The sequence below is a fragment of the Glycine soja genome, chromosome 9 (assembly GCF_004193775.1).
Source record: "Glycine soja cultivar W05 chromosome 9, ASM419377v2, whole genome shotgun sequence".
In the NCBI taxonomy this organism is placed as follows: Eukaryota; Viridiplantae; Streptophyta; class Magnoliopsida; order Fabales; family Fabaceae; genus Glycine; species Glycine soja.
The window spans coordinates 41,021,889-41,045,223 of NC_041010.1; the positions used below are offsets into that span (position 1 = coordinate 41,021,889).

The 23,335-nt window shown below is 34.2% G+C and overlaps 3 protein-coding genes across 5 annotated transcripts; 2 read left to right on the plus strand and 1 right to left on the minus strand.

Moving 5' to 3' along the window:
- Positions 1-1,527: 1,527 nt before the first annotated feature.
- Positions 1,528-9,130, plus strand: LOC114368935 (probable cytosolic oligopeptidase A). The gene is made up of 17 exons (XM_028326232.1): positions 1,528-1,902; positions 2,020-2,187; positions 2,606-2,729; positions 3,192-3,268; positions 3,542-3,685; positions 3,772-4,002; positions 4,080-4,170; positions 4,728-4,849; positions 5,235-5,342; positions 5,429-5,674; positions 6,046-6,191; positions 6,648-6,765; positions 7,319-7,478; positions 7,566-7,597; positions 7,787-7,852; positions 8,656-8,727; positions 8,852-9,130. The coding sequence occupies exons 1-17, from the start codon at positions 1,528-1,530 to the stop codon at positions 8,933-8,935; spliced, it is 2,364 nt and encodes a 787-aa protein (XP_028182033.1). The 3' UTR covers positions 8,936-9,130.
- A 1,231-nt stretch (positions 9,131-10,361) lies between these two features.
- LOC114368938 (protein BRICK 1) lies at positions 10,362-11,833 on the plus strand. 2 transcript variants are annotated; one of them, XM_028326236.1, is made up of 3 exons: positions 10,362-10,599; positions 10,799-10,932; positions 11,204-11,833. In XM_028326236.1, the coding sequence occupies exons 1-2, from the start codon at positions 10,467-10,469 to the stop codon at positions 10,921-10,923; spliced, it is 258 nt and encodes an 85-aa protein (XP_028182037.1). In that variant the 5' UTR covers positions 10,362-10,466; the 3' UTR covers positions 10,924-10,932; positions 11,204-11,833. The 2 variants fall into 2 exon arrangements, with proteins under 2 accessions (XP_028182037.1, XP_028182036.1); XM_028326235.1 differs by lacking the exon at positions 11,204-11,833 and having other exon boundaries at positions 10,364-10,599; positions 10,799-11,154.
- A 1,146-nt stretch (positions 11,834-12,979) lies between these two features.
- LOC114368939 (nodulation receptor kinase-like) lies at positions 12,980-21,409 on the minus strand. 2 transcript variants are annotated; one of them, XM_028326238.1, is made up of 16 exons: positions 21,254-21,409; positions 20,640-21,073; positions 19,838-20,333; positions 18,695-19,164; positions 18,377-18,524; positions 17,864-17,935; positions 17,692-17,760; positions 16,971-17,042; positions 16,786-16,857; positions 16,526-16,701; positions 15,619-15,845; positions 15,143-15,269; positions 15,003-15,071; positions 14,196-14,385; positions 13,611-13,743; positions 12,980-13,513 (listed from the first exon to the last, which is right to left on the minus strand). In XM_028326238.1, exons 2-16 carry the CDS (start codon positions 20,737-20,739, stop codon positions 13,175-13,177), a joined length of 2,760 nt encoding a protein of 919 aa, XP_028182039.1. In that variant the 5' UTR covers positions 20,740-21,073; positions 21,254-21,409; the 3' UTR covers positions 12,980-13,174. The 2 variants fall into 2 exon arrangements, with proteins under 2 accessions (XP_028182039.1, XP_028182038.1); XM_028326237.1 differs by having other exon boundaries at positions 20,640-21,409.
- Between the last annotated feature and the right edge of the window lie 1,926 nt (positions 21,410-23,335).

The window sequence follows — 23,335 nt, forward strand, 5'->3', positions numbered from 1 at the left end:
AGGATAGCATAAAAAAAGCATTAGCCAGGAGCCTTTATATGCAGAGTCTAGAAAAACTTGATCTATGTATAGATACATCATAAATATATGCAGTAAAGGCTTAAAATGACCAAATTTCTATAATACCTACTAGCTGGTTGAGTGTTTAAAATTGCAGTTACTGATATGTCATGATATTTGATACTACAGAAAATTACGGATAAATACGGCTAATGCGGTTGTAGTTACGGTCGAGATATGGTTTTAGAAATCATACAAAACTTAATGCTGCGGTTGCAATTGCACTTGCGGATTAAAAGACTACTTTTCCCTACTTCATTTGGAGTGATAACCAGTATGATAAGAATTGCTGATATTCTCCCATTAGTCCAACCAGCATCTTTCACTGCATAAAATTCAGCTCGGCGCTGATTCGAATTCTTTTACCTCATAAGGTATTCCGAGATCAATGACCAGTTTTGATATACAACCTTATAGTGATACTGTCATCCCAATGCAAAATGTGAAAAAAACTAGTCATTTCAATGACCAGTTGCAAAACCAAAACAAGACAAGGGAAGAATCATCACATCGAGCCAAAGTTAAACAAAATCTTCACAAGTCACAACCCTTAGCATATTTGAATATTGCGTATTTGGTTTACATTGGAAAAATCTAAATCATGATCCGAGGGAAACTCAAACTTATTTTCTCTGCTGATTGAAATTTAAGAGAGAAGAGATGGTGTCCGAATTCAATGAAAAACCTCTAGAATTAAAAAAAAAAAAAAGACATTACATTTACAACTCCCTTAAAGATGAGTTAGGACTCAAGTCTAGAAGTTGTGAAATACCTTACTACATTTGAATTCTTTAAAGTTCATTGCTTGCAACTTTTGTTCAACTTATATTCTTAAACTCTAATGTAAAATTCAAACATGCTATCAATTACTTCTGTAAAATAAAATTACATCTGATACTAAAAAGAAAAAAAATCCCTCAACATTTTACTTAATAATTACTTTTTCTCCAACAAAAATATTTTTAAAAAACAATCTTAGTTAAGACATAGACAGATAGTAAATACAAACACTTCTCAATAAATATTAGAATCTTAATCATTTTGTGAGTAATTAATTAACTTCTACTAAATCGTGTAAATTCTTCGTAGTAGTAGCCAATCACTAAAATGACAAATAAAAATCATCGAAAGTTAGATGTTCTAAAAGAGGCTAGTTTTTATAATTATAATTATAATACAATAACAAAATAAAACCCATAACATGTGACAGAGTGATTAGTAGTTTGAATGCTTTAAACATTAGAGAAGATTTGATTCTTGACTTATGTGAATAAAATAATATTTATGGGGAGAGAAATTATGCTATTCCTTAATTGGTATTCTAATTTCTGAGGATTAATCTTATGAATTTATTTTGGTATATCTTTCAGAAAAAAGAAAAGAAACAAAAGTATCCCACACGGAAGAGATTTTTCACGAACCTGACAAAAAAAATCATTCAATAGAGATACAGAACCTTTTCAAAAAATGAGACGGTCATCTCTAGTGAGTGCCCTTCTTATAGCAAACATTCTCATGGCAACACGCCTTACCCTCACTCTTCCTTTCTCTCGCTCCATCTCTCCACTCTTATCTCGTTCCCTTTCACAACTCAAACAATTCCCAAAATCCCACCCTTGTCCCCTCTGGTCCTCCTCCTTCTCCTTCTGCCTCCACACACTCCGCAAGTCCACTTCCCCTATTCGCGCCTCTTCTTCTTTTTCTCCCTCCATGGCTGCTTCTTCTCCGCTAAACGACGCCGTCGAAGGCAATCCTCTTCTGCAGAACTTCGACTTCCCACCCTTCGATGTCGTCGAGCCCAAACACGTGCGACCCGGCATTCGCGCCCTCCTCGGCAAGCTGGTAACAATAATAACAAGTTCCCTCCTTTTCTCTCGTTTTGGATTCTGATTCGGGTTTCAGGAAATGGGTCGGGGCTGATTCGAGGTTTTGGGAGTTTTTTTTTTTTTTTTTATGTAGGAAAGTGAATTGGAGGAGCTCGAACGGAACGTGGAACCGTCGTGGCCAAAGTTGGTGGAACCGTTGGAGAAGATCGTTGACCGGTTATCTGTAGTTTGGGGCATGATCAATCATCTAAAGTCTGTTAAGGATAGTTCGGAGCTACGTTCTGCTATTGAAGATGTACAGGTATTGTTTTTAAATAAAATGAAACAATTTGGGTGCTTTTTCTTTTATGTGTATTTGTGCAATTTTTGATCTTTTATTCTGTTGGTGGGTAGTATTATGTTTTTGTATTACTTTTTTTGTGCTATTGGGGCATGGTGTAACGCTTTCTTGGATTTAGGGGTATTGGATCAGGATTTAAAAGACTATTTTAACATAAAAAAATCTTGTGGATTTTAAAAGATTATGTAGGAATGTTGTAATTTATCAAATTTTTTTAAAAGTCTTCAGTTTTAACACATGAGGCATGAACTTCGTTTTTTTTTTTCAGGGGGGGTGGGGGGGGGGGGGGTGTATATATCTTGTGTGTGTTTCAGATTATGAGGTCATCATCAGCTTTGGTGTGCTAAGAAGGATTAGTGGATAACTTTTTTGTTTGCAGGCAGAAAAAGTTAAGTTTCAGCTTAGACTGGGTCAAAGCAAACCTATTTATAATGCATTCAAAGCCATTCAGGAGTCTCCTGATTGGCAGACACTCAGTGATGCTCGAAAACGTATTGTTGAAAGTAAGTTATCAAGATGTCTTTCAGCTGTGCTGTTCTTGTGATGTGGATTTATTTGAGTACTGCCATGTTTTTTATGCTTAAAGTTGCTTGATATTGCTATGGGTTGTATCCCAACTTTGCTACTCAGCTTCTATGCTTTCATTTAATAAGATGAAAGATGCTGGGAGTGTAGTTGGTGTAAAATTTTCTGATTTATTGATCTGCTTAGTTGCCAATTTGATGCTGAGCTTCAAAGTGTGTGAGACGTATTGTGTGTGCTCTAGTTTTTGGTGTTTGACTTGTGATATGGAATATCTGTGTTACTTTGTATTACATGTTGTTGAAGAACTTCTATAATCTATACTCATGATGCCGTGCTAAATCTCAAACTGTAGTTTCATTCACCGTTCTATAATCTATATGTATTATTTGGGGCTTGCCATTTTACATTTACCAAATAACAAAATACTTGTGCCTTTGCAGGCCAAATAAAGGAGGCGGTTCTTAATGGAGTTTCTCTTGAAGATGATAAAAGAGAAAGTTTTAACAAAATTGAACAGGTGTGCTATTTTAACAACTAAAAACAAACATAAATGGTAGCTTTTATTAGCACTTTTAAATCCCTATTTTATTAGCAGTTCATGCCAGTGGAGGATTTTGCTTAATATCCCAACTCCAAATTAAACCAAGTAATGTATTTTGATTAAATAGTGCTTTTATTGTGCTCAAATTCCAGAAGCAAAGTGATTGGACTTCATAACTTAACAGAATTTCAATTAATGGTGCATTTCTCTTATTTTTATTTTTATTTTCGGTCCTGATTTTATCCATAGGAGCTGGAAAAGTTATCACAAAAGTTTGGGGAGAATGTTCTGGATGCAACAAAGAAGTTTGAAAAGCTAATCACTGATAAGAAGGAAATTGAAGGATTACCTGCCACTGCTCTTGGGTTGGCTGCACAGAGTGCAGTATCCAAGGTATGTCATGTTGACATGTTTTGTTATTTGCTGAAGGTATGACAATCAGCTATGTTGAGTTTTGATTACTTAACGGGCACATGCAGGGGCATGAAAATGCCACCGCTGAGAATGGGCCATGGATAATTACATTAGATGCTCCTAGTTTTATTGCTGTTATGCAACATGCTCGCAACCGTTCTTTGCGTGAGGAAATCTACCGTGCATATGTAACACGTGCATCTAGTGGAGATTTGGATAATACAGGAATAATTGATCAAATTTTAAAGCTAAGGTTGGAAAAGGCCAAGCTTCTAAACTACAATAACTATGCCGAGGTATGATTCATATGCTATATTAAGAATACAATCCGGTTGTAGATTGCTAATGACCTAATGTATAATTGATCTTTCAGGTTAGCATGGCAACCAAAATGGCAACTGTTGATAAAGCAGAAGAACTTCTTGAAAAGCTTCGCAGGGCTTCCTGGGATCCTGCAGTGCAAGGTATTGTGTATATAAGATGTGTTTCTTATGTGTATTTGCATTAGGCTTTAAATTGTATATATAGTTTCTATTTTTTTATTAGTTATGTATGGGGAAAATGCATTGTATATGAATTTTGTTTTAGTCCCCCAAATTAAAAAAAATAAAAAAGAAAGTCCTTTTATTAGTCCCTCAAATTTAAAAAAAAACAACACATTTTTATTCCCTGATCACTAAATTTGAGGCACTGAAATGATTTTTTCAAAACTGTTTTAGTCCCTAGACAGTAAATTTGAAGGACTAAAACCGTGCATTTTCAAATTTGAGGGATTAAAATCATATTTTCAAAATTTGGGGGACTAAAACCAAATTCACCTCAAATTTCAGGGACTAAAAACATAATTAAGCCTATTCCAAAATAGATGTCCTTTTGGAAGGATTTCTAATATCCAACACATAATAGGCATATATGCTATAAGTGACTGTATTTGTCTATTTACATTTGGTTTTATATATAGGTGTGTGTGTCTTCCTTTAATCAGGAAATAACTTAGGTGTTGCATCTTTCTTCCTTGCAGATATTGAAGACCTTAAGGAATTCTCCAAAAGTCAGGGAGCATTGGAAGCTGGTGATTTGACTCATTGGGACATTACCTTTTGGAGTGAGAGGCTACGTGAGTCAAAATATGATATTAATGAGGTTTCTCTCTCTTTCCCTCTCTCTCTCATTTATTACTTAGAAAAAACCACTTTAAGAAAACATGGTTAATTAACTGTTACACTGGACAATAAAGAGATTTTGAATGATTAGAAGAAAGATTAATTTGCCATTCCACATTATTTAATATTAAATACATTGTTTTTGCATAGAATTATTCATGCAATCAATACTTTTTATACTTACAGCTACTTGAATGCTCTAATGACACTTTATGGTTTGCTAATCATTGTTCATACCATTGACTAGTATACCTGCTGCTCAACAAGATTTTATTACTTTTAATTAATGAGTCAGTTTTTCTTTTTTATGTTAAACACTTTTTTGGCCTTGGAAATGCTCATGCTTCTGCTGCTGTATCTCATAGGAAGAACTGCGTCCCTTTTTCTCTCTGCCAAAGGTTATGGATGGACTCTTTAACCTTGCAAAATCACTTTTTGGCATTGAAATTGAGCCAGCTGATGGTCTAGCTCCGGTAAACTAGATTCCCTTCTGTTCAGATTTGATTCTTGTAGGGGGAGCATCTATTATAAACTTCCTAACACAAGTATTGTTATTCAGGTCTGGAATAATGATGTTAGGTTCTTCTGTGTTAAGGATTCTTCTGGTAGTCCAATTGCGTATTTTTATTTTGATCCTTATAGTCGTCCTGCTGAAAAAAGGCAAGGTGCATGGATGGATGAAGTCTTTGCTCGTAGTCGTGTGTTATCGCGCGATGGTACCTCAGCAAGATTGCCTGTTGCTCACATGGTGTGCAATCAAACTCCTCCAGTAGGAAACAAGCCAAGTCTAATGACATTCCGTGAGGTAACCTCAATTTTACATGATGCATTTGTCTATTTTATAATTTTTGCTATGATCATTATCTGTTAGATTAAAAAGAGTTGCCAGGCTATTTAAGCTAAATTACACTATCTTGATGACAGTGCAATCAAAATATCCATAAACAGTATGCAATGGAAAACAGAATAGTTCGGGTAGGATTGGGTTGGGTTATCATGTTGCTCATATTTAATTTTTCATAAAAATAAAAAATATTAAAATTTTGGCCTGATAAAATATCAACTGAGATATAATACGTTACTGGCAATTCTTAATCTATAGAATTATCCTAATTTGTGCACTTATCTATAAATTCATAATGGCTTACACTATCTTTTTCTTTTCATTTTTCTCAGGTTGAGACTGTTTTCCATGAATTTGGTCATGCACTTCAACATATGCTTACTAAGCAAGATGAGGGTCTGGTTGCTGGTATTAGAGGGATAGAGTGGGATGCTGTTGAGTTACCTTCTCAGTTCATGGAAAACTGGTGTTACCATAGGTAAGTAAATATTTCCACGTGAGGTTTATACCCTTGTCTTACTTTGATGTTATTCTCATCCTTTCTCTTGCCATAACCAGAGTGAAGAAAGAACCTTACGTATTATTCCCAACCATATATATTATTATATGCTATGATTGATCCTCTTTTTGATCAGTGTCTTCTGATTAACTTTTGCCTTATGTCTTGGAAAATTGATTCTTTCCAACTATCCGTCATATCAGCATTGCTTGTTCTTGCTTTTATATTTAACATTTCAACTTCTTTCCATTGCACCTTTATGGGGTACTTGGGCATTCTTAGGCTTGTTTGTTGAGTGACCGAATCCATTTTAACTGCTAATATTAGGTGGTTTCATATTACTATCTTCTGTTCATAAAGTAACATTATGGTTTTTTAACCAGAGCATAATGTATGTTGTATTTAATATTTATGGCATTTCTTTTGTTTCTATAGAGAAACTTTAATGGGTATTGCAAAGCATTTTGATACTGGGGAGAGTCTTCCTGAAGAAGTATATTTGAAGCTTGTTGCTGCTAGGACATTTCGAGCTGGCTCTCTAAGTCTTCGACAGGTCAGTATGAATGTATTTGGTTGGCTATTCCTTTCTAGATTTTATTTGAAAGTTGCATGTGTTACTCTCATTTACTTATCAATTTATGTTCTTGTCTTGTTCACCATGGCAACTTATGGGTTTTGTACTATCAAAGCAGAACTACTTCAATTCAAGTTCAGAACTTTATTATGTGATAACTACTTTGTCCACATGGGTTTGGTAGTCTAAAGAAACAGTCTGAGATAGGGGTCTCCCATCCCTTATTCCATATTCTATCAGTTTTACACACACAGTGTAATCTGCAATGGTTTACTTTTTACCCCATATATTTTCTTTCTGTGGTTGCTTGTTTCTAAAGAATGGACTAAAATTTATTTTTGATGCCATTAGTTCTTTCCAATTTTTTTTGTTATAATTGCATTTCTTCATATAGGTATTTCAATCTAATGTTAATTGTTCCTAGTTTTTAATGCTAATTCTGACCTTTCTTGTATTATGTTATGCTTATATTTTTAAAATATCTGTTTCTCCTTGATGCCTTCTAATCTATGTCCTTAAATATAATTTGCAGTTAAAATTCGCAAGTGTAGATCTGGAACTTCATACAAAATATGTTCCAGGGGGACCTGAGTCAATCTATGATGTTGACCGCAGAGTTTCTGAGAAAACCCAAGTGATTCCTCCATTACCAGAGGATAGGTTCCTTTGCAGCTTTAGCCATATATTTGCAGGTTTGATGTGCCTCTTGTTTCTCTTTGTAATTATGCTAGTGTCTCAACAAAACTAAATTCATTTATTCTGGGTTTTGCTTTTGTTAGGTGGATATGCAGCTGGATACTATAGTTACAAGGTACATTCTGCATTGCTTTAATGATGATTCACATTTTTTGTCTTGAGGATCTTTTTTGGATGTGTTTTCCACTTTTTTTTCTTTTATAATTGTGGTAGACTCCCCTTTCCTTTATAGAACTCTCCCTGTCCATCCAATGAGTGGAGAAAGAACTATTTATATCTTATGGTGAATTTGTCTGTTATGCAGTGGGCTGAGGTGCTGTCTGCAGATGCTTTCTCTGCATTTGAGGATGCTGGATTGGATAATGACAAGGTATATTTTTTTTCTTTTTGTTCAGGGGCTTGCCTTTGCGTTTAATTTTCAAAATCCTCTATTTTCCATGTTTTTCTGTTCCTTGTATTGCCTATACTCTCTTGAGTATAAACTACCATTTTGTTCCCTAAAAGATTGGTTTGACATCATTTGGTCCCTGAAAGATTGGTGATATGGACTTAGTCCTCTAAAGAAATTGACATCAATTTAATCCCAAGGGAGATTTTGATGTTACTTCCCACGATTGGAGTACTAAGTTGATGTCACTTATCTTTCAAATCATCAAATGACCAAAGTCATGTCAATGGAATCTCAAAAATGAATTTTTGCTCCTTTTCTAATTTATTGTTTATTAGATAGACTAGTGGCACTGTTGGAAATCTGTAGATTTATGTATGCCACGTGTGTTGTAAAGCACAATAATTTTGGCATCATAATGAACAATCACACTTCAATAAAGTTACTACTGGTTAAATTAGCAGTGTTTATCCTACATTATTGTGGGGGATATGCAATCAGAATTCAGTGAAATTAATTGAGTTTTGATCGGTGTTTATCCTAGCTTGTTGTTTTACTCTCACTAGATATGTTTCCTATATATATATTCTCACTCCCTTCTGGCTTCTTTTTCCTTGGTTGGTAATGATCCTGCAAACTCTAAATAATTCTTGAACGGTTAAGTATTTATTATAACAGTGAAACTTAGTGATGTCAGTTATCCTGGACCCATGGTGTTAGGTTGTTCCTCCTTGACCAGTTGTTACATGCTTGATATTGATCATCATGTCTTTATACGTACGCAGGCTGTTAAAGAAACTGGGCGAAAGTTCCGGGAGACCATTCTTGCTCTTGGAGGTGGCAAGCCACCACTAGATGTAAGAATACACTACATCACAACTTAACCTGTTCTGTCCACTTTCTTATTAAGACAAATTCATAATCAATATATGTATTCCTATGTTTATCTAATGTGTTGAAACATGTAATGTTGCTGTGCAGGTTTTTGTGCAATTCCGTGGGAGAGAACCAACACCAGATGCATTGCTTAGGCACAATGGCCTATTACAAGTTGCAGCTTCGTGATAGATCGATAGAGTTGGCCACTTTTATAGTCAATAAATGGGACTCGTACTTACCTAAGAATATGGGGCCTCATACTTTTTTTTCATATGTAGTTTTTTGTCATGTTTTTTAACTTAATTTTTCCATATTTAAAGGAATCTAAATTTTGAAATTCGTTATTCCGTGATTAACTTTTTAACATTTATTCTTTTATCATTTAAACCAACACTTTATCTACCCATTTTTTTTTATAAAAAAAAAACTAACACCTATCGATGAGCCTAAAAGAATTAGTAGTTGCTAGATGATTGTGAAAGCTACGTTCTAACAACTTTGTATTCCTTGCCTTGACGTCTTGCAAAGTGGGGATGGATGAGCGACTGGGTGGGTGGGCTATCCTACCAAGAAGAAACCTTTGTTTCAATTATGTTAAAGTATTACCTTTGATTTAAGTAGAAAATGGTGAAACAAAATGGAAATTAGCATTTACACCAATCCAGCTATCCTTGCCAGTACTCAAGTTGATTGGAAAAAGATAAAAGTAATTGCACGAGCGAGAGCAAGAATCAAATATAAGTAAAGAGTGACTTTACATCTTATTTCAGCATGAATTATTAATGTTAATGAATCTAATTTAAAAGTATTAATATATATTTGAAGGATTGAAATTTGATACGATCGTGCAACCATTAAGATTTAAGAAGCCTTTCTTTAACGAGATAGGAAGGAGATTCGGAGTAAACTAGAGGTATTTCTGTTATGTTTATTTATTGTTATTTTTTTAAAAGAAGTTTAAAACTTATCCTTATTTTTTCTGTCCAAAAAAAAAAAAACTTATCCTTATTTTTATTCTAAAAATTAAAACTAAAAAAAATTAGTATAAAAAAGTGACATTATCATAATGAAAGGCTCACCTTCAATTTTAAGATAGGGTTAGGTTAGATTAGCATCATCTTCATTGTTTTCACTGGCAATCAATTAAGTTGGTATTTCAACAATGTAGTCAACCCCACGTACTCAAGTCCTACATTATAGGTAGGGTAAGCGAGTCAGTTCATTATTCAACTCACTTTGTAACTTCCTGCCACCACAGAAAGAAAAGCAAAATCTTTTTTACTGTCAAAAAAGTGGGAAAAAATCTTTCAATTAAATTAATATGGTAAAAATCTTTTTTAATTATTTATCATAATTGTATATTCAAAACTTAATTCCATGTTAATTTATTCATGTGTTCGAAAATATCATTGGTAACACAATGTAAACAATTATTAATTTTCTATAAAAATTAATTTGAAAATAATTTAAAGTAATTTATAATTGATTTTTTTATTAGTGGGAAAATAGAAGAAACAAACAGGAAAGAAAAACAAGGTAGACCTAATTATAAATTACATTTATAATTATAGTCAGAAAATTAAACTCAAAATATATATTCAGTGAAGAGAAATATATATGTTTCTTCCACTGGGAATAAATTGGGCATTCTAATCTGCTGCAGAGTGCAGAGTGCAGAGTGCATCAGCATTGGATCTGGAAACGCGTGAAAGAAGACATGGCTCGCGCGGGAGGGATAACAAACGCAGTGAACGTGGGAATCGCGGTGCAAGCCGATTGGGAGAACCGCGAATTCATCTCTCACATTTCTCTCAACGTTCGTCGCCTCTTCGACTTCCTTGTCCAATTCGGTACATACACTTCTCCTTTTCTCTCTGCAAAACGACCCATCACGTGTCGTTTCATCTTTCCATGAAACAACATCACCATTTTTGTCCTTCACGTAATTGGGTATCCCGTGAGTGCTGGAGCACACTGAATCACACCAAAAACACCTCAAAGGTTGAATTTTTATTCTGCACCTTTGACACTTTATGTGTGTTTTTTCAGAGGCTACGACGAAGAGCAAGTTGGCGTCTTTGAATGAGAAGCTGGATGTGTTGGAGCGGAGGTTGGAGCTGCTTGAAGTTCAAGTGGGCAATGCTTCGGCTAATCCTTCTCTTTTTGCCACTTGAATTTGTGTTGTGAGCACTCTCCACCTATAATGTAAAATGAAAATCTAAATGGAATTCTTGATATGCAAGTCATTTATAAAGCAAAAGTGAAGTGTTTGATTTGTATCATGCTTTGTTTTGTAACCCTAGCTCTCTTGGTTTTGCAATTTATTGCGTGATCATATAGTTAACTGCATATTTGCAACTTTGGAGTAAGAAATCATGTTGCAATTATCAGATTTTTACCCTGTTTGCCTTGTGTAAATGCCTTTAAGTTTTAACTTAGTCCCTTCCAATGCAGTCTTGTGTTTTCACTGGCGCTGTAAGCTTACATATTCACCTTCTTCTGCCGCCAACTCAGATTCATTTGAGACATATTTTCGTGCCAGACTCAATCACGTACTTGAGGTCCGGGAAATCAGTCATCTTAGTTGTAGTAATGGAAAGAATACATCAATTGGTTAAGAGTAAGCTCAGTTGGCAGAATATGGAATTCTTTCTGTAGATAGAAATGGATGATATCGGTTTCCTTAGTTTGACATTTTCCATATACACCTTAAGGAATGTTATTATTATCCCTAACATATTTTTCACTCATTCTTTTTAAGCCATTGGATGACAACTGGGCCTCACTTATCTTTCTTTTGAATGACTCAGATTATTTCTGCTCAATCTCTTCTGTCCTTCCTTCTTGTTTTGCTTGTTCTCATTCTAGTTCTAATTTGCGTGTTCTTAAGGAGACATAATTCAACAAGGAAGAAACAGTATGTAGTTTATGAAGTTGATCATGCAATGATGCAAAAGTCTCGGTGATTGGTTGTTCAATATGATTGTGTAGGTCAATTTTTCCTTGTTGGGGAAAAATTTTCGCCACTTTAGTGTACCTGAGGAACTCAAGCTTGCATTTTAATCAGAAATGAATTCTTATGCAGACTTGTTTTTAGTATTTCTACTGCAGAACATGGCAGATATGCTACCACTACAATTTCAGACCTTTAATTTGGTATTGTCTTCAACTCATTATTTCTTAAGAAGCGGCATAATATTGGGGATGAAAAGGGGAGGAAGAAGAGTGTGCGAACTGGCTCTTTGTTGTCATTAGTAATTCTCTGTCAAATTCAGAAGAGGATAAATATTTGCTTAAATTTTTCCCTCTTTTGTCTGAAACGAAAAAGGAAAAAAAACATTTTATTGAATCAGGCCCCACTGACAATGTCTTTTGCCGTACATTATCCCATTCATTACAGCACTAGGACATTCGTTCAAATATGATTTATGTGGTCTTATAAAAAAAATGATTTATTTGGTCTATAAGGACATTTTGAAGTTATCTATTCAAGCCTATTAAAAATGCCAAATTTTATTACTACTACTACACGTTTTCTATAACTTTTTCTACGATTTTGGGAGAAAGAAAAGGAGATAGGGTGAGATAAGATAGTAATGTCATAAAGAATATTGAAAAAAATAAGTTGTAAAGAAATATATCTTAAGGATATAATAACTCGTTAAAAATTATGCACTCTAATAGACAATCATGTGTTCAATAATCAATACCCATGAAAGAAATAGGTGTCTTAGGGACTCGATCAACTCAAAGAAAGAGGATGATTGGTTTCCGATGAAATTGTTTTCTTTAAGTATCTGTTTTAATAATGTTGTTTCGCATAATGCTATAAAACCTGAAAAATTCGTTAAGATTTAAGTTTGATGAATGCCCATTTTGCTCAACTGATTCCTCGTCAAGAAACCGTTGATCTAGGAAGATGCTGACGCAAAGATTGTAATTTTATCACTAGGATTTCAATTGGGATTCTACAATAATAATAAAGAACATGCAAGTCGCCTTCATTTATGTATTGACATATTTCCCCCCAAACAAAAACAGATAAAGGACTTCTTAATAATTGTTAGGCTGGAATTAGAATATTCCTCACAAACTTAGAGCTGTTCGTCCTGCTTTGTGGAATTAGTCCAAGTCCAACCAATGTGTCTATAGCTTTGTAGAATGCACGGTTGGAACTGTCTCAAGTTTAAATCACAATCAATTTTGTTTACGCAAATTTTACCAGTCAAGTTTGGACTTTTGCATTTGAGCCAATTTATTACTCATAAAAATGAGGCTGAGCAAGAGAGATTAGTTTCAAGATGCATAGTGGATGACAGAACAATCACAAAAACGAGTAGTATTTTCTCCTTTACTATTTGAAATGTATCATGACTAAATTAGTTATGAAAAACGAATGAAAAGAATTCCATTTTCACCCATTTGCTATCTTGGCTGTGGATGGGATAAGGCTTGGGTGGTGATGGTTGATTCTGCTGTTGATGAAGTTGAGGGCAGCACCCTTTTCTCTATGACAATAGAGTAACGGTTGGATCCTCCAAGGCTGTCTATGGACTTCATGTATTCTGATGCATTGTTTTCTATGATGAGAGCATCCTCTAACTCGCGCACAATGTCAACCATGTTTGGTCTATATGCTGAGAAGGGTTCAAGACAATGCAGTGCTACTTCCACCACTCTCCACATTGCCTCTGCATGGTATCCTCCCTTGATGCCAGGATCCACAATTTCATCCATCTTTGATGCTCGAACGTATGGCTTAGCCTGCAATGCAAGCAAAGTTAATTCTTAGTGACGTGAACAAAATGTGATTTAGTATAATCCAGTAAAATAAATTAAAAAAATGGGGCATGGACCATACCCATTCAACCAAGCTCCACTCATTCCGGGGTCTCTTTATGTCGAGAGGTTCCCTGCCACTCACAATTTCAAGTAAAACCACGCCAAAGCTGAAGACATCACTCTTCTCAGATAATTGCTGGGTTTTGTAGTACCTGCATGGGGATAAATTTTAGCTATTTTGAAAGTTGTTCAGATCATAGTTACATTCTGTAACACAGGAAACATATAGGAGTATGAGTGTTCAGATCATCTTGTCTGAATTCAATTAGATAATTATCCCTTGTAATTTGTAGTTACTGATATATATAGAACAGTCTGGTTTCTGTTTGTTCATAAATAAATATACAAATCATAAAGGAAATATAATCAGAAACATTTCTTTAATCTCTATGATTGACAGTGCCTCAATGACACAAACAATGTGGTGAAAGTCTGGGTAATCATTTTGCATATGATTTTTTGTTTTTTAGGGTTTTCTTATTTGAAGATGATTAATTGATTCCTAGAAACCTTTATGTGGGAAGTGTAATAAATCTTTTGCTCAAAGTGGAGGAAAGCAGTATGAGAAGTTCTGGTTAAGACATGATCCAAGATGTCCACTTACTCAGGATCCAGGTACCCTGCAGTTCCTCTTACTTCAAGGGAAACATTACTGTCTCCTTCCTGAGGAGCATACTTTGAGAAACCAAAATCGGCAACCTTAGCACACATGCTATGATCTAGAAGTATATTACTTGATTTCACGTCCCTGTGTATTACTGAACGCCCTGGAAATGTGTGAAGATATGCCAAACCTGCTTAATCAGAAAATTTGTTAGCAGTCTATCTTCTGCAACATGTTATAGATGAAAATTGTAATGAAGACAGTTAGGTCAGTGACTAAGTTAAGCTTGTGAAGAAAATTAAGTATGCATCACGCCATGTTTCTCGTTTTTATCAAAGTAGATCCATGATGAACCAATAGAAACATTTTCAGAAATTGGGTCCGAAAGTGTAACCTCCACACTAAACAGTGTCAATAACACCAAAATATTATTAAAACAAAAATTAAGAAATTGCTTGAAGGAAATTGAAGCAGCAATTGTTGAAGAGTGTATTCAAAGTGTTGTCGTTAGGTCTGAAAGTACTATTATGAAGTGCATGTGATTTATCATATTGTTCCAGTATTCCCCCCTCAAACATCTCCATCTTAAACACTATAAACTATAAAGTAGAAGCCAATATGATTTGCCCCATCATTTTCAATCAATAAGCCTCGTCACTTTGCTTATGACTTCCTCAAGTCTTTTTATTCATTAGAGAAATCAGCATGCCTCTTATTTTATTCTCCTTCCTGATAGGATTCAAGATTATATGTTGATTAGGTAAATTTGCTGCAGCTTAGTAAAAATAAAAGCACCATATTACTTACCTCGAGCTGCACCAAGAGCAATAGACAGTCTAGTTGGCCAGTCTAATATTTTTCTCTTTGCAGGTTCCCCTGTTGTAAAGTTGAATTTTAGAATTAATGGGTACGAAAAAAATAAGCTGAAAGGATTTTGGAATGCTTACCATAGAGTCTATCTTGCAAAGAACCATTGGACATGAAAGGATACACAAGAATTTGTTGATCATTTTCATTACAGTAACCAAGAAGAGGCACCAGGTTCTCATGCTGTATTGCTGAAAGTAGGTTTAGCTGCAAGATACATCACAGACTGGTCAGATGGTATGAGGTGGAAAAGTAGGCCATTGCTAAAATTTAAATGAAGAGGGCTTGGGGAATGTAAGAGCGGTGGTTGTAGTGACAAAAGGACAATATCTTATATTCTTCTTTAGCATTTGCCAGGATGCAAACATCAGCTTTTGAATTACTCTTGCAGCCTAAAAAAATTTAGTTAGGAACATTTCATGGGAACTTTTGAATATAAGATATTCTCCTTTTGTCACTAATTAAATTACTCCTGCACCCTAATTTTTTTTAATTAAGAACATTTCATGGGAGCTTTGTTAATCTAATGAAGTAAAAATGCATATTGTATTTGTACCTCATTATCAAATTCTCGAGTTCCTTGAGTTGATGTGGCTGACCGGACTTTCACTGCCACTTCTTGACTGTTGTTTAGGGTGCCACGGTAAACAGAACCAAATCCTCCTTCCCCAATCAAAGTTTTGTACCTTTCTGTGGCCACCTCAATATCTTCCAAAGTGAATGTTTGAATTGATACAGACTTTATTAAGAAATCATCTTTGCTTGGCAAAGAGAATATTACATCTGCATGTTTTTGTAGAAAATTATTTCATTCAGTTTAGATTGAACAAAACCTACATGACACATTGATAGCAATGTCATCCTTAAAATTTTTGTTACTAGTAGTTCAAACTTCAAAGTGCACAGGTATGGCATGCAAAATTGTAAGTCATTTATGCAGAAATTTGCACAAGATATGTTAATTTTCAAATAGATTTCCCCCCTCATTACTTTCATAATTAAACACAACAAAACATTATGAGCGAGTTCCTGACTGAAATGATAGCTTAACCCTAAGTTTGCTCTAGTTATGTGCATGGGTTACAAGCGAATCAATAGAAGAAAAATGGAATTGATGTTGGGAACAGAGGCTATGGTGATATAAAATAGTGAAGGATAATGCAATTTAAAGATGTATGGCTCCTTCAACCTTTCTGTAGAACAACAGAAGCTCATTCATATTTATCTTGCATGTTTTTTGAAGCCAATAGAAGTTTAACACTAATTCAATATGTATGGAAAACCACCTACTATGATAAAGATGATAACTTTCAAGACTATTGATCTTAATATCTTATGATCTGAGATTGTATTTAAAGAATGAAGTGAGTATATTTTTGTTTGTTAATCTTAAAAGAAAATATATTGTTTTAGAATGCTGAAACACATAGGATATCAAGGATTGAAGAAGACAAAATGCCTACTTGTTTCCATTATGTAGTTCTTTCCACCAAATCCTTCCCATGGAATCAACTTTTGTCTATAGCGGCAAACAAAAATGATTCCAACGGCCAAAGCAATCAAAAGTGATCCACATGTAATAGCACCAATGACGAATACTTGTCCAAATCTAGGTTCTTTTCCTTTGCATCTTCCGTAGCTGAAATAGTAATGTTAATAAGAAATCAAATTATGCTTTACTTTTTAAAGCTTTTGTTGTTTCGTTTCAAAGAGAGTATCATACTCAGTATTGATTAGTGAACTGTTCAAATTTGCTGGACCTCCTTCGCTCATGCGTTTGTTGCAGCCAAAATACCTATAAATGAATAGAATACAAGCTAAATTTGTAGAAAGTATATTAAAAAATGAAATAATTAAAAGTGGCTTCCTGGTATAGATGAAATAGAATGCCAACACATAAATACTTACAACGATTTTAAATGTGGCAGTGAGACAATTGATTCTGGAAGTGATCCCATAAGATTATTGTAGCTCAGATCTCTGCTCATTAAAGTTAAATCAATCAACATTTGAACAAGTTTCAGTGGTAGTTTTCTTGATGACACTAGTAACAGTAAGAAATTTTTCTATGATTTGAATCTAAGTGAAGAAAGGAAGAAACAAGAGCAATATATATCTTTCCAAGTATTATTCACACGGACATTGCACACCAAGACATATCTGCACCTACTAAGGTGTCATAGACAAATAAGGGTTAGGATGCACATGAAAATCATAGATAATGCTTAATGCATTGATATTTTCTAACTCTTGTTACTGACGTGATGCTATAGAGTTGTGCATAGGATAAATGGTAGCTCTAATCAGGTTATGCCCATATGTGTATAGGATACTCAATCCATGTAATACTGCACAGTTATGCTTCTTCATTGCTTCAAGAAGGAGAATGAAGGTTTGGAACTTGTTTATAAAATCATGCAATTTTTAGCATCTGTCTAAATCAAATTTGAGGTAAATTCTTGTTGGCCTATGTAACAGTGAAGCTTGCTCACAATTCTATTAAGTAATTAAGTGTCATAATACTTCCACTTATTGTTTATGATAACATTAACAAGTATAATAGAAGTACTATAATTCATAGTGTGCCATCCAGAATCATAGCTAAACAAACATTAGAAGGGATAATTACATTGATATTAACAAGGAGGACAGTGGAAATGAGGGGATATAACCATCGAAATTGTTGTGGCTCAGGTTCCTGCAAATAACCAAATAATTACATCAATCCATGAAACAGAGTCCTAATTTATCCACCAAAAATAAATGCAGAAGCATTTGAACAAGAGTTTTGAAGGTAATACAGTAGTTTTAAGTTGATCATCTCAGTGATACTGGGAGGAATTGGTCCTTTGAAATTATGTGCAGACAGATCCCTGGAAATAAATAAATAAAAAAATTTAGATAAGTAATAAACAGCTTATGAAAAAGGGAGTGAGCACATAAAGAAAAGATTTGATTTATCTATAGAAAAACCTGCTTAGCTAGAAAAAGTTAATTGGTTGATTAAATCATGTATCGATGAATTTAAGCCATTACATATTTTAGTCATTGACTAGGTAGTCTCATAAACGTAGTTGTGAGACTAAGTGCTTGTTTGGGGAAGTATTTGTTGAAGGAAAAATCTGTCTTTTCTCCAAAAACTCTCAGCTGAGAGTTTTTGAATCCCTTCAGGCTTCAAATCACTAACATTGTGGGTAAAATTCACCTGGAGTCACTTTTCATTTGCACCATGACCATCTAATGTTGGGCCATTAAAGCCATAATCTGAGTCTTGTGGGCTGTGGCAGTATTTTAACAAGGATTGAAGGACTTACAGCTTAGTGATAACAGACGAACCATTTGAACTGTCACATGTTATTCCTTGCCAGGGGAAAAAACAAGGGTCTCCAGTCCAACTCTCTAGTGCTTTATTGCCTTGATTTTGCAACAACACTTCTTCTTTAATCTTCTGAATCACTTCCACTAAAGAAGTAAAAATCGTTTGTGTAAGAGAGAGAGAGAGAGAGAGAGAGAGAGAGAGAGAGATTGAAGATTGTTTACATTTTAAAATTCATCCTTACTGCAAATTTAAGTGCAGAAATGAATACAAAAATGGAATGTAAAACAGCTAAATGTGACACAGACACACTTACCATCTTTGTGGTTGGTCTCTTCAATCCATGATCGCATCTGCAGGATCTCATAAGCATTCAAAAGGGGTCCAAACTCAGCTCCTGAGGCCTTGACCAAGGTTAGATTAAGTAATCCATTTGCTGAAACGTTCAAGACAGTGTATGTATAGTTGGACCCTTCAGCCAATATATCAAATCTCTCCTTTTTAATCTCACCATTAACATAGATGTCAAACACCCTTTTGCCTGCTTTGACAGTGCTATTTAATTCAAGGAAGTAGAGAAATACACGATATTCATTATCCTCCGTATCAATGCCACTGTGCATGAACTGTAATCGCTCAGGGTGGGTAAGAGCCGTTTGTAGGACTTGTAGAGGTGGTGTCACATTGGATTTGAGGTCAAAATTGCTGACATTGGAAGACACTAGAAGAGCAGATGATGGACTTGAAGTTGCTTTCCAGATTCTATCACTTGGGTCAGTTGGGAACCTAAAATTTGGTAAGTAGCCATATTATAAGACCTTTTTGTACATGTACATGGTCCATGGCATCAGAGAAGCAAAAAAAATTTAATAGACCAAACACTAAGCACACATCACTTCAACGAAAAACTAAGGATACACCTCATTGACATCCTTTTTGCAGTTTGCACCATTGATGGTATCCAGAACAAAGTGGCAACAGTAATTCTTGTAAGTCACATTATAATGGATTGAGTGATAAATTCTCGAATCCTGGCTTCTTGTTTCTTTATTTGTTATTATTTTAATTTAGATGCAATAAAGAAAAAAGTTGGACATAAAGGTGTACATGCATTTTACTGTTCTTTCTTTTATGGTGAAGCATAGGTTATCTCATGCTTTTGTAGGTATGATTCAAGGATCATGCTGCTCAAATTGGTTCTGTCTAAAATATGTCCAAGCAAGCATAACACAAATTGCAATTATATATCCCCTCAATGTTGTTTTTTATCAGCAAATGTTTTTTGTTAGTCCCTAAGTCTTGTATGTTGATGTTATATTTAACATCTATACTATGTATGAATATGATGCTTCCTTAAAAACCATAAAGTGATAGTCCCTAAGCCTTGTAGATTTCTAGGAGATACACTTCTTTGAAAAATGGGGGTAGAATTCACCTCAAAATAAAGTATATCACATACCTGATTTCATCTTTTGAGCCCCAAAGACTATTTCTGCTTATCAGTTTTAAAACACTGGCAGGCAAGTCATGTAGATACTCTTCAGGCAATGGCCTTAATTCAATATGAGAAATCAAGGGATCCACTTCTCCCTTCACGAAGCATATGTCTATGTAGTCTTTGGCAGCCCTGAAAACTCCCTCAATCTCCAAGTCCTGGAGCCCGGATGATCTCACTGCACCTAATTGTGTGACCCCAATTGAAACATTAAAGGAAGAATTTACACCGTTGAATGGAAATGTGCCCCTTATCAGATATACTTTATTCTTAATTGTTGACAAATTGTAACATCTCTTTCCTTCATCTACAAAAAACAGTCGAACTTTTTCATTTAACACATCTTTAGTTCTTCTGCAACTTCCTTTATCAGGGAACCATCTGTAATCTGTTGTGTAATTTAAGGTGGTTTGCGGATCTGTATAATTTGAATCAGCACAGCATGCTATGTTTTCAAACCCTACACAAAAAAATTCACAGATTATATTTATCTTGTATAAAATGGATTTTCTCTTAAAGAATTTGAGCAACATCAAAGAAAAGCAAGTGTGAAGTGGTTTCAAGATTCTCAGTATTGAAAGTACGAAACTAACAAATTCTATTTCTGCATCATCACAAAGAAGTTTCTTTTTTTTTTTCCCCCATTTTAACTATGATCATAAGTAGACCTTGAGTTTATATTAAAAAAAACTCACTATAATTATTGGAAAATAAATCTAGTAATAGAAATACTGATCTAAAACTATTATAGTATGAAGTTACTAACCTTCAGTTGCATAGCCAGAAGCCGATCTGATAAATATATGCAGACAAAAAACACATGCCACAACCAGTCTTAATATCCAAATATCTGGTAACTCCATCATAATCTGAGAGAGAGGTTACCCCATTGGGCTGTAAAACTTGAATCATGCCAACTAGTTAATACTTCATCTTCCTCCTAGTTCCATAAAATTTGTTCTGAATTCCATTTCTATCTCTGCCTTGATCACCAACACTCTTGAGTTTCCCTATATCTCAGATTATGGGGAAAAATGAAAGAAATCTTGGTCAACCTTATAATTTTGAGAACCTTTCCCTTGTATAAGAATTTGAAGCCATTTTGCAAAAGTGCTGAATTGGATGGAGAGTTAGAAGAACAAATATCCTTGAGAAATATAGGGGTTTGACTTCAAGCCTGGAAACTGCAGGAGGTAGTAGCTAGGAAAGAGATGGAAGACGAGTAAGGAAATTGAATTAGTATAAATCCATTGTTAATTATTTCTTTTATAGTTTTATATTTTATTGACGCTATGCATTATTTTTCATGGTGTGGTGGTGGTGGTGGTTGCTTAATTGTGTGTATTTAATATTGATATGGTTCATAATAATTGGACAGACCAGTACTTCGTCTTCTTCTGCCTTCCTCCCTCTCATTTGAAACCATGGATGCTACATGATCAAAATAAAGAGTGGTATCTTGGAACAAATTTGAACTTTTCTGGTATAACATACGTAGCAATAGTTGGTGACGTATCGTTGAAGATATTTATTATATATTTGTAAACTTAGCTTTCCACTAATGTTGACCTATGCATTTTTTATACTAATGGTTATGAGCATTAGTGTGAGAGTCTCATGTTTCTGATTTCGCTTTATGTAGGTAATGAAGTTTATAAGGGCAAAATTCAAACAAAATATAACTAAATTATGGAATTGTGAAGAACTTCAAAGCTGAGACTGTTCATTCTCATGCCTAGCACTATCATCACACCAATTATTCCTTTTTCATATTTTGTATAATATTTTGCTTAGATAAAATTTTGAAACCAAGTATTAAGAGGAAGTGGCTCAAGGAAACCCCAAAAGAGCAGGTAACCCCTTCACATACTTGTAGTACTAGCCTAACTGTTCAGCGTGAACAGACTGAAAATTACTTTACAAATTAAATTAACATCCATCTATCAAAGTTTAGCAGAATTTCTGGTCAATATAATTGTTTACCTAATCTCATATATAGCTTAATAGTTATATAAAAAGAACACTCCAGAAGGATTAGAAAGCAGACTCCATACTACAGCCTATTCATTATTCCTTAATTATCAACATAATTTTCATTAATTATTTAGATAGAAAAAAATGTGATTAGCATCCACTCCCATTTGTGTTTGAGGTTGTTGGATAGATATATTGATTTAAAAATATACATATTGAGTCAAAAGTCAGATGGTCAACTGTGTGCACACAATATTATCATGATTAAATTCGTTGTAATGTGCAAGGATTAAATCAGGTGGTTATGTGGTAGGATACGTGAAGGTAAATTAGAATGTAGATATAAGTATTTTTTAGCTTAATAGTATCAATCATAGTTTAAGTTATTCTTCCTCTTCTCTATTTCAAGTTGAGTGCATGTTTGGGAGTGTGTCGCGTCAGTAAATTTCGCATTCAATATCTATGTTCAAGGAGAAGCAATATATATTCGCTTTTGATTTCTCATATTTTTTATCCACGTTTAGAGTGCTTGGAAACTTATTAAAAATGGAAGAATCACGTTTGAGATGTGAAAGTAACAATTATTAGCTTCTAAAATCACATTAAAACGTAAAAAATTATAACTAAAACGTGAAACCAAACCCGTAACACACTAGCTAGTTATAAAGTTCTAACGCAGAACTAAAGACGGTGAATGTAGCAGGTTTAGTACTTTACGTGTAATATTGGCAGGGTTATATCTGTAGTCTTGTCAAATATATAAAAGAATAGAAAATGGTTGAAAACAATGTCCTCAGGCTGCAAAGATTGGAGTGGCTATCACGTTGAGGAAACCGAGTGCCATATTTAATTGGAAATGATAATTGATTTATGAAATTCGATTCTAATTAATAAGTTATTTTAAGGAATTCAAAATAATTTTTTATTAAAAATCACAATAAATATGTGTTCATATCATTTTTTAATGAAAATTTAATGTACATATTTTATTCCTTAAGACACTAATTAGCATTTTTCAATAAGTTACACCCATTAATTATCTGGTACTGACCAATCCCTTTTTTTACTAATTAAAAAAAATTCCAACAACCATTGGCTGTTAAAATTTATAACTCGGATTTTTTAAAGGTAATTTATAACTCAGTTTAGTAAATGCGTTTTTCATATTCCGGTAATCTCATTGTTTTTCTCATTTTTCTAATTTTATCTATCTAAAGGCATATAAATCCATATTATTGGAAGGCATTGTAGATACAGAAAGGATAGATGTTGATATGCCTGACTAACATATAACATTTTGCTTGGCAAAGCCCATAGCATGCGTATAAGCAGATCTGTTTATACAAATATAAATTTATTCTGTGTCAAAGAAGAAAAAGTAAAGATTGTGTTACCTACATATAGTATTAGTCAGAGTAACAAGTTGCATAGAAAATATTAATATATTGCCGGTAATTTTGAAAGCTGGTTAAAGGATTCAATTAATGT

Coding starts and splice junctions, on each gene's coding strand:
- LOC114368935 (XM_028326232.1), top strand. CDS start 1,528: ATGAGACGGTCATCTCTAGTGAGTGCCCTTCTTATAGCAAACATTCTC. Junction 4,003..4,079: donor ACTACAATAACTATGCCGAG/GTATGATTCATA, acceptor TTGATCTTTCAG/GTTAGCATGGCAACCAAAAT. Junction 5,675..6,045: donor GTCTAATGACATTCCGTGAG/GTAACCTCAATT, acceptor CATTTTTCTCAG/GTTGAGACTGTTTTCCATGA.
- LOC114368938 (XM_028326236.1), top strand. CDS start 10,467: ATGGCTCGCGCGGGAGGGATAACAAACGCAGTGAACGTGGGAATCGCG. Junction 10,600..10,798: donor CGACTTCCTTGTCCAATTCG/GTACATACACTT, acceptor GTGTTTTTTCAG/AGGCTACGACGAAGAGCAAG.
- LOC114368939 (XM_028326238.1), bottom strand. CDS start 20,739: ATGATGGAGTTACCAGATATTTGGATATTAAGACTGGTTGTGGCATGT. Junction 19,165..19,837: donor GGCTCAAAAGATGAAATCAG/GTATGTGATATA, acceptor ACCAAATTTTAG/GTTCCCAACTGACCCAAGTG. Junction 17,043..17,691: donor TCCTCCTTGTTAATATCAAT/GTAATTATCCCT, acceptor TTTAATGAGCAG/AGATCTGAGCTACAATAATC.